Source organism: Capsicum annuum, chromosome 4 (assembly GCF_002878395.1).
Source record: "Capsicum annuum cultivar UCD-10X-F1 chromosome 4, UCD10Xv1.1, whole genome shotgun sequence".
Lineage (NCBI taxonomy): Eukaryota > Viridiplantae > Streptophyta > Magnoliopsida > Solanales > Solanaceae > Capsicum > Capsicum annuum.
Window position 1 is genome coordinate 93,385,636 of NC_061114.1, and position 10,541 is coordinate 93,396,176.

General features: G+C 36.9%; 2 protein-coding genes across 5 annotated transcripts; one reads left to right on the forward strand and one right to left on the reverse strand.

The window, feature by feature from the left end:
- The first annotated feature begins 768 nt into the window (after positions 1–768).
- On the forward strand, positions 769–5,970 carry LOC107867819 (FHA domain-containing protein PS1). Its single transcript, XM_016714260.2, has 6 exons — positions 769–1,177; positions 2,613–2,821; positions 2,956–4,212; positions 4,627–4,759; positions 4,863–5,230; positions 5,310–5,970. The coding sequence occupies exons 1-6, from the start codon at positions 898–900 to the stop codon at positions 5,556–5,558; spliced, it is 2,496 nt and encodes an 831-aa protein (XP_016569746.1). The 5' UTR covers positions 769–897; the 3' UTR covers positions 5,559–5,970.
- Positions 5,971–5,992: 22 nt separating this feature from the next.
- On the reverse strand, positions 5,993–9,284 carry LOC107867821 (protein SENSITIVE TO PROTON RHIZOTOXICITY 1). 4 transcript variants are annotated; one of them, XM_016714261.2, is made up of 2 exons: positions 9,028–9,284; positions 5,993–7,671 (listed from the first exon to the last, which is right to left on the reverse strand). In XM_016714261.2, exon 2 carries the CDS (start codon positions 7,654–7,656, stop codon positions 6,106–6,108), a length of 1,551 nt encoding a protein of 516 aa, XP_016569747.2. In that variant the 5' UTR covers positions 7,657–7,671; positions 9,028–9,284; the 3' UTR covers positions 5,993–6,105. The 4 variants fall into 4 exon arrangements, with proteins under 4 accessions (XP_016569747.2, XP_016569749.1, XP_016569748.2 ...); XM_016714263.2 differs by having other exon boundaries at positions 5,993–7,533; positions 9,028–9,208; XM_016714262.2 differs by lacking the exon at positions 9,028–9,284 and adding an exon at positions 8,523–8,699.
- Positions 9,285–10,541: the final 1,257 nt, after the last annotated feature.

Genomic DNA, 10,541 nt, shown 5'->3' on the forward strand with positions numbered 1-10,541 from the left:
GGAAGAGATTATAATCTGGTCAAAATATATCATAATCTCTTTTTAGCTTAAAAAGGTGTTTGACAAATTTCAAAATAGAATAAAAAAAGTTATTTTTGACTTTTTTTAAGCTAAAAATAATAAGCTGCAAATGGGAGCTTATTTTTTTCCAACTTATAATTTATTCCCCATTAACCAAATAAATGGCTTTTTTGTCCTTATAATTTTTTCTTATTCCAAAATTATCCTCTTGTTGCCCTTATGATTTTTCTATGCTTGTCAAAAGTTAGTTATTGATTTTGCCTTAATCAAATAATTATTGGTTATGCTAATACATATTGAACACTTGGACAATAGAAAAATTTGGTGGTGCTTTCTTTCCACAAAGTTTGCTAATGCATAATTTAATATATATATATATATATATATATATATATATATATATATATTAAAATATATATTAATTTTAATTTAAATTATTTTAACAATAAAAATTAATAATAATCAATTCTATATATTATTAACAGTTATAAGACTATTTCAGTTATTTTGATTAAAAAAAGTGCTTAAAAGCATTATTACCAAACACATCAATAACTTTTTTTCAGTTTCAGCACTTTTATCTAAACACTTAATTTCTTATTTTTAAAATAAATTCAGCACTTTCAAAAATATTTTTAAAGAATTTTTTTTCAGCCAATTTTATTCAGCTTATCCAAATGGGCTCAAAATCATTTTGTTATAATAGTGGGTATTAAATGGAGTTAATTAGCCGTTTCACACAAATTATACTCCCGCCTCCCTTCCTTCTTCCCTAACGGTCACCTTTTTCCAAGATTTTCATTCTTCAAAAATAAAACCCTCTTCTCATTTCAACCCAAAACACACACACACAGAGTCTCTCTCATTCTTGAATTCATGGCTGACAAGATGGAGGAATATCCCATTGAAGAAGAAGAGAAGAAGATTCCAGTGTTTACAGTGTTAAAGAATGGGGCTATACTCAAAAACATCTTCCTCCTTGACAACCCACCGCCTTGTTCAACACCTCAAGAAAGAGAAATTGAAGAGATATTGTTGGTTGGTAGACACCCAGATTGTAATATTACGTTGGAACATCCCAGCATCAGCAGATTTCACCTCCGTATTCACTCTAAACCATCCTCTCTCACCCTCTCTGTTACTGATCTTTCTTCAGGTACTCTTCTTCTTCCCTAAACTCTACATTTTCCTGAATTAAGTATGGTCTTTTCCTGTAATGATGGAATTCTTGGGTACCATAAATCATCATATATATGGTTCTTGAAAATCATTTATAGTTTGCATTTTTTTTTTAAAAAAAAAAAAGTGATCTTTTGACTTGTGATGGTAATTTGAGTTACTTTTTTCCTTGCAGTTCTATTCTCTTATCTTGTTTGCTTTAGATTCATTTTAATTCTTATATGTGGTTCTTGAATTTGATGAAACTTGAGTATCGAATTATATGAGGTCTAAATTCTTGAACTTCCGTTAAGTTTCCATTTTTCAAAATTAATTTTGGGGTTTTCCAGTAATGATGGAATGCTTTGAGGATTTTATGTTGAAATGAGTATTTTCTGTCTGTTTTTCCTTCTTTGAGACTCTTTGTGACAGATGATCATATATGGTTCTTGAAAATTATCTTATGATTTGCAATTTAAAAGTTCCATCTTTTGATTTCTCTTAATTTAAAAATAAATTGGGGGTATGGGGAGATTACAACGTGGGAAATCAAATCCTCATCAACTATATGAAAGTTCAGGTAGCCAACCAATTGAGCTACTAAGGCTCCCTGTTTATCTTTGATTTGTGATGGTGATTTGGGTTTTTTTAGATTCATTATGATTCATATATGTTGTTCTTGAATTCGATGAAACTTGAGTGTCAAATTATATGAGGCCTAAATTCTTGAATGTTAGGGTTTTGTTAGTTTATCCTTTGTGCGATTGATTGTAAACAATGGTGCAACTTGTTTTCATCAGTGCTTCAATTTTGAACTACTGTTGCATTTTTATTGATCAAGAACAAGATATGTGATTCAGGGCCTCTTCTTCATAAAGATTTTTCGAAATTTTATCTGTTTCTTGATTGTTATGAGTGATCTCATTTTCAGACTCTCTGTACAGATGGAATTTTTTCAGGTTAAATGTTGCTGGTACAATGTGCCTGTTTGTATTTCCTGTAAACGTCATTGTATGGTTCTGGAACTTGCTAAAATTCACAAGTATCTCTGCCGGTGCATGCTTTTGGGGATGAGATTTTGTAATGAAGTCGAGCTGCCCCTGCATGAGGTTTAAATTCTTGAAAGTTTTAGGGGGTGATGAAGTTCTGTAACTGCATAAGAGCTTTTGAACTCTTGAATTCTTTGTTTGGGCGAATTTCATTTTTGTGCAACTGATTTCATAATGTAGTTGGTGGTGTTATTAATGATACATATAATGTATGTTATCTGTCAATCTTCAACCATTTTTTCCCAAATTGATCAAGACAGGACTTCTGATGTCAATGCCAATTAATTAGTTGTTTAGATATTTCATCTTGCTTCTTTTTTTTTTCCTTGCTGTTTCTTGCCTCTTCAGTATGGTCATTTTCTGTGGGTATCTTGTCCTTCGCAGTCCATGGAACATGGATTTCTGGTAAGAAAATTGAATCAGGAGTTAAGGTAGAGTTAAAAGAAGGTGATAGGATGCAACTTGGAGGTTCCAGCAGGGTTTACGGGCTTCACTGGGTTCCAATCAGCTATGCATATGATTTTGAGAATCGATTTGTACCTACTCTTGGTGATTCGGAACCTGAAGAAAGCACACAGGAGGAACAACATCAGGTGAGATGAATCAGTTGTATCTTAAAACTAAATAGGTTCAGAATTATGGTTCAGTAACTCTATTTTCTTTTTCTTTTGTTGTTTGCTCTAACTTTTATCCTGTGCCGTGCAATATGCATTTATTGATTCGCTAGGATGAGAGTGATTTTTCCCTCCAAAATGACAAAACTCAGAAGGAGGATTATGATATGGTGCAAGGTCTAGACTCATCATTTTCTGGTATGAGTTCGTTTCCGCGTATGAGATGTTTGACTCCACCAGCTCCTCCAATGCTTGAGCAAATGAGTTCTCCATTTCCTTATAAATATGAGGCAGCAAACCAGAATCCACCTGGGAATATCCATGAAGAAGGTGAAAACAGTTTGCTGCAGCCTGCACGCCAACCTGACAAGGAAAATAGTGCACCAAAAGCCCTTCTTGTCTCAGGACAGTTCCCAAAAGAAAATGCAGATGGTACTCTACCACTATCTCAGCAAAGATGTTCAAATATTTGGTCTAGAAGGGGAAAACCCTCCAGTGTTCAAATTCAAACTGGTACTGGTAGATATAGAACAATGAGTGAAAAAGTTGACATGGAAACTGAAGTTGAACTGCTTAATTGTGAAATAGCAGGAACTGAATCAGTTTCTAAAGATCTTTTTGCTAGTGGAAACAAGGATAAAGAGGACGAGGTCTTTACCCCTGACAAAGAGAACCATACTCCTAGTTCTCTCTTCCTTGGATCCATGAAAACGTCTTGTCTTTCTGAGATGACAACTGGATCATATAGAAAGTCTGTGCTTTTTAAAATGGATGATACCAATGAAGAAATTTTCACTCCGGACAAAGAGAATATGACACCAGACACTCGTCAGCTGAGTTTAATGAAGAAGATGGGAAGCCAGCATCAAATTAAGCTTCCAAATACGTTGAAATCTTCATCTCTGAAACTTGTGGTTAAGCCTAAATTCAATCAATCTATAGGTTGTGTATCCCAGAAAAAGGAGAAGCTAGGATCAACTACTAAATCAACACAGTCAAATATGGATGAAAACGATGATGAAATTTTCACTCCAGATAAAGAGAATATGATACCTGGTACACATTTAATGAGATCAGTGAAGAAAATTGGAAAGCTGGAAGATCAGAAGCATCTAGAAGCATTTAAGTTTTCTCTGGACAATGTAGTTGATCCCATGTTCCATCAAAATGGAACTCTATTCTCCTCTGAGAAAGATAATAATCAGACTGACAAAATTCTTGAAGAACAGAAATCAACAAACCTTGCCTCCACAAATCCAGCAAGATCGAAGGTAAACACAGTGAAGAACACAATGGATAGGGTGCCTTTGCAGTCAATATCTCCAGCAGAGGACATTAAGTTGAGAGTCAAGCATCCAGAAACTAAGGAAGTATGCTCCTTCTCCATAAGTATGCTCCTTCTCCATAAGTTATGCTGAAAAACTTCTTTTTTTTCCAATTTAGCACAGGCAAAGAAAACGTGCTTCTGAAAGGTCATAGATTTGGAGAAGTATTCTTGAAATGATTTCTTCTTGGACACATTTCTTCTACTGGCATTTGTTTTACATTCTTTTCCAATATATTCTATTGATACAGGTTGATTCACAGAGAAAACCAATTGTTTAAAGGACAACCGATTTGTTATGTGAATCAACTTGTCTCAAATAAATTGGTTGTTCAACAAATTTAGCTACAATAGTGTTTTTCCAAAGTTTAGTTGTTCGAAACATACAGATTAGCAGTTTGGTTGGTTGTCTGATTTAAATTTAGTGAGCTCTAATTTGTGTCTTAAACATTATCTGCAGAACGAGGGTGTCATGGAACAGAAGAGATGGACCATTGTAGTAGACACTGGTTCATTGCTGAATAAAGCATCAAGGAAAAGTTTGCAGCTGCTGCAAGGTCTCAGGGGAACTTATCTGATAATTCCTAGAACTGGTAATGAACCTTACCTGAAACTTTGCCGTCCCCAAATACGTCCATCATTTTTGTTATATAGAATGTCTGTTTTACCTAATCATTACCCGGTCCTCGTTAACAGTCATAAGAGAATTGGATTGCATGAAGAGGCGCCCTAGACTGTTTAGAAGGAGAACTGAGGTATCTGAAGCATTAGAATGGATAGAAGACTGCATGCTAAAAGCAAAGTCATGGATTCATGTACAGAGTTGTGCGGAGGAAACAAGAGCAGTGGCACCAACCCCTCCTGCTACTGCCCCATTTTCTTTGTTCAGTGAGGAGAACGGCATGTTTCCAGTTGGCTCGCTTCAATTTTCTCCACATATTGCCTCACCTACAGCAGAAGATCATATCCTTGAATATGCACTCTTCTTCAAAAGAAGCAACAGAAACGGACAACTAGTCCTCCTTAGCGATGATCTTACCATGAAAATCAAGGCCATGGCAGAAGTAAGACCTTCCCAATACCAATTTCATTATCCAAGCTGTACTTGATGAATTTTTGCTATAACATTGCTGACATATGCAGGGTTTGAACTGTGAGACAGCAGAAGAGTTTCGTGAGAGCTTAGTCAATCCATTTTCTGAGAGATTTCTTTGGAAGGACAGCTCTCCCAGGGGAAGGACTTGGTCATGTGAGGATGACTTTGTTCTTAGGGAAACATACTACCACCACAGTCCTCCAAAGAAGCCATCAACGACAGGAGCAGCAAAAGGGTTGAAGCTCATATTGCTCCATAATTCTCATTATAGGCGCCACATCTCTTCAGCTGGCTGAACCATTCAGCTATTCAATTGCAACAATCATGTTCAATTTCTTTTGACATTTTTAGATTGTGGTGCTTTGCAATCAGGGGCAAGAAGATCCTTTAGAGGTAGAGAGGGGTAGATGGGGAAGCCTTCCTGCCATGTTCTGAAATGGTGGGGTTGCTTTCTTCTTGAACCTTTATTGCAATGAGATTGCTAATGTTTTACTTTTTCTTTTTGTGGGGTACAATAAAAGAATCTGCTACGAACTAAGAGACTATGTCCTCAACATTGGTTTTGGTTAAGAAAATTGCATCCTCAGTTCCATTCAGAGACTATGTCCTCAATTGTTAGTGAACGTTATATCTATCGAAATTCTTGGAAAGGTTGTGAATGGGCCTTTTGTAAAACTGCTTTAGCCAGTTGATGCATTTTCCTTTTTACTTGCTGCAACTGACAAACTCATAGCAACAATGATAGTAAATAATTCAAGGAAAACACAATTATTCTGAGAAAATAATGACATGATAGAATAGATAGCTACAATGAACCAAAGACAAATTGAATACTGGTTGATGTTATTCCATTTCAGTAGAACTCATATATTTTGCAGCCTTGTGAGGAGGGTATTCACATGATCCAGATAGCAGAAATGACAATGAGCTATCTGACTCGTCAAATGGTGGTCGAGGGAACTCTTGAAATCCATTAAGATTGCTAGTATCAAAGTTCAAAGGTGAGAAATAACTGCTTGGTGAGCCATATGCGCCCTCTTTTACAACCCCGGGATTTTGAAACTCATTGCCATGTGAAGCATTTACCTTAAAGTTTTCTTGTCGAGCTTTCATGGTGACTTCACTGGTTTGACCCCGGTCAGACATCCCAGCAGATCCTTTAGTTTCATCTGGAGAAACTGCAGGAGTATGACCTTGGAAAAGGGAAATATGTCCAAAAAGCTTGTCTTTCCTAGAAAATGTTGTGCCACAGGAACAAAGCCACTTATCCTTTCCACAATGCTTTTCATGTGTTTTAAGATCAGCAATTACTGAAAATTTCTTAATATTACATCTACTGCAAGTATAGGCTTTCTCACAGTGGGTTCTCTTGTAATGGTTTTTCACACATAAGATGGTCTTCAGAGGTTGAAACTTTTTATGCTCCTTATTGCGCTTGCATCCAACATAAGGACAGGAATACCTTTTGATGAGTGTCGGCTCAGAACTGGGTTCTTTATGAGGCTTTGCAAGAGCTGCTGGAGTCTTGTACTCATCACCATGACCTCTCATGTGCATCCGCAAATTGGCATCCCTCTTAAATCCTTTGCCACAAATTGTGCAAAAGTGAGTGTGCGGTGCAAGAATTTCCTCCTTTTCTAACTGCAGAATCTCATAGGAACCGGGAGGAAGGTTCTCTTCTTCCTCAGCTTCATCTTCATCTTTCAATTCATGTTCATCGGCAGGATGATTTTGTTCAATCCCACAATCTCTCAACTGGTCAACGTGGTTGGATTGATCTTCCACCTTCGCAACACCGTCATTACATGTCAGCCCACCAGCACTAGCACTAGTACCTATTGTAGAAGGAATTGTGACACCACCAACCTGACCAAGTTGGTTAGCAGCAGGGCTTGCAGATGAAAGTGTGTGCTTCATAGTTGGAAGAAGACTTCCTGCAGTTGATATCAATTGGACTATAATAGAAGTAAGATCAGCTGTGATTAACTGTTGTTGCTGAACTATAAGGTCATTTCCCTGAACCCCATCTTGACCTCTCCGGCCAACAATCAGATGCACCAACTCCTGGAGCTGATGAATCTTTTGTTCGAGAAACGAAAGGTTGTTCAGCAAAGTTCTTGGATCCCAGTCACGTATTCTGGTCGAGTCATGATTTTCATTCCTGTGATTCCCCTGTTGATCCATCTCAGATGTGTGCTTCGGTTTAGTAAATCCAGAAAACTGTTGCTCAATCCTGATCTGCTGATCCAAATAAGAGGAACCTTCCCACTTCTGCGCCTGAAGATTGAAATTGGTAAATGAATGATTATCTGAGGGCATAATTTTCAGCAATTCATTGCCAGATGAAGAAGATTTTATCCAAGGGTCTTCAGTTAGACTGTCGTCAGGATCCATATCTGAATTTGTTTCCTGAGGTAACAATAGTGCACAAAGATGGAAAACAAAGAAAAATAAGAGCACCTCAACAAACTCAACTGAATTGATACAAAACAAGCATGAAAGTAGTATTAGTTCAGTTAACATGTGAGTTAATTGATGATACTGTTACAACTAAATTATCAGGAGAGTACTTAGACCGCATCTTTAAAAGAATCAAGGGGTGGGGGGGACTGACAGAAGAGTCTCTATGATATGATACATCGAGTGTGATGGCACCCGGAGCAGCATATGGATACATGTAGATACTTTAGTTTTAATAAAGCTCTTTGAATGATATGTACTAATAACTATCCCATGCCATACCTGTTAGACACAGCTACATCAAACAAACAGTCTATGCGATAGAATGGACGATACAACTTGACCAAATTCATTCTTTCAAACAAGATAGTGCTCACACGGTTAAATATGGTGTACAAATCGTTAAATCTAGTGTATTTAATACATATTTCCGCTCATATCATGCCCTTTATTATTTTGGCTTCTAATTCAATTATCATGTAATCCAGCTAGTGAGCCTCCAAAAACTAAATATTCCATGATACATATATTCCTGTTTTAGACTAGTGTCTACCGGAAACATCCTCTCTACCTTGCAGGGGTAAGATTTGCGTAGACACCACCCTCCCTACCCAAACCCCCACTTGTGCGATTCCACTGGGCATGTTGTTGTTGTTTTAGCATATATTCCTCTCTTTTTCTCTTTTATAAAGGTGAATATCCCACATTAAACTTACACGAAACACAAGCATCAAACTATAAGAAAGAAGACATAGCTTTTGAGACGGATATGCCACAAAAACGGCAGACATAGATTTTACCTGAATGTTTTGATAACTAAGAAAGTCAAGAAAACCCCAAATTCCAGTAATTTTCAGGTTTGAGGATTGGTAGGAACTTTGGTTCAACTCCGGTCAACGCGCCCCCCCCCCCCCCCCCCAACCACCACCAAAAAAAACAAAAAACTTATCTCTCTTTTCCTCGTACAGGTTAATCCATCCACAGAAGAAAATTAAGAAAAGAATGCCAAATTTCATTTTAAGTCTTTTGTGACCACCCACCACCCCAAGAAAAGCTCAACCACAAAAAATTTTAACAGAAATAAAAAAAATTGAAAATTGAGATCTCACAAAATCAAGAATCATTTTTGAGAAAACCCCAATATAAGGTGCACATAAAAAAAATCAATCTTTTTCTCCATCATATTAATTGTCAACTGATCAAAAATAAAAGAAAAAACAGTTAAAAAAAACTTATTTCAGCAAGAAATCATCATAGGATCCAACAAATAGGGACAAAAAGGGTTAAGAAATAACGAAAACTCACCAGATTGAAGGTCAGCCAATGGTTCTTCTTTGTGTTGGGAACTATGGGGAAGGAAAAGAGAGAAACTGTTAAATCCAGTTCATTTATATATAATACTATTGGTAAGAAGCATATATTGATTCTCCTTAGCGATGGCTTCCCCCAAACAGAGTCAAATGCCTAAATATGGGACCCACACAGCATATCCTCACTCCACTCCTATACAACAACATACCACTATATTCCCAAGTGGACAGATCCTCAGTTTAAAATAAAATAATTTAGATAAGGAATAATAAAAGTATAAAATATCATAGAAATTAACATATTCAATAATATCATATACAAGATATACCAAGTAGTACAACAAAATATACATCCTAAACTCATACTAACTTTCTATCTTAATTCGCCTCCTCCATAACTTCGTATCTAGGGTTATGTCCTCGATAAGCTGGAGCTACTCCACGTCCTATCTGATCACCTCCCTTCAATATTTCTTCGATTTACCTCTATCTCTCTTAAATCTATCTCTAGCCAACCTTTCACACCTCCACACTGGAGCATTCACGCTCCTCCTCATCACATAAACGAACCATATCAACCGCACTTTCCTCATCTTGGCTTCCACCGATGTCACTCTCATATTATCTCAAATAACCTCATTTCTAATCCTATATTTTGTAGTACACCCATACATCTACCGAAGCATTCTCATCTTTGCCACTTTCATCTTCTGGATGTGGACTTCTTAACAGGCTAACACTCTACCTCATATAATAAATTCGGTCTAACTACCACTCTGTAGAACTTACTTTTAAGTTTAGGAGGTACTTTTTTGTGTTGCATAAGATTCTAGAGGCGAACCTCCATTTCATTCATCCTACCCTAATCTGATGAGTGACATCTTCATCAATCTCTCCATTTTCCTAAATCATAGACCCTAGATACTTAAAACTATCTCGCTTATTGATACAATGAGTATCAAGCTTAGCAACCACATCAGACTCATGAGACACCTCGTTGAACTTACACTTCAAATATTCCATCTTGGACCTACTCAACCTAAATCTTTTCCAAACCTCCAATTCAGTATTAACTTAACTACGTGATCAATCAAGACCACATCATCCGCAAAAAACAAACAGTGAGGCACCTCACTTTTAATTTGCCATGTCAAAACATCCATCTCCAAGGCAAAAAGAAACGGACTAAGTGTCGATCCTTAGTGTAACCTTATCAAGATGAAAAAGTGCTACGAGTTCCCTCCTCCGGTCCTAACTCGAGTCTTGGCTCTGTCATACATATCCTTAATCGCCTTAACATACACCATAGGAATACCTCTAGCGTCCAAACATCTCCAAAGAACCTCTCTGAGAACTCTATCACAGGCTTTCTCTAAGTCGATAAACATTATGTGCAAATCCTTCTCCCTTTTCCTATACCGCTTCACCAGTTTCCTAACAAGATGGATGGCTTTAGTAGTCAAGCGTCCTGGCATAAATCCAAACTGATTTTCAGAAATTGTCACAATC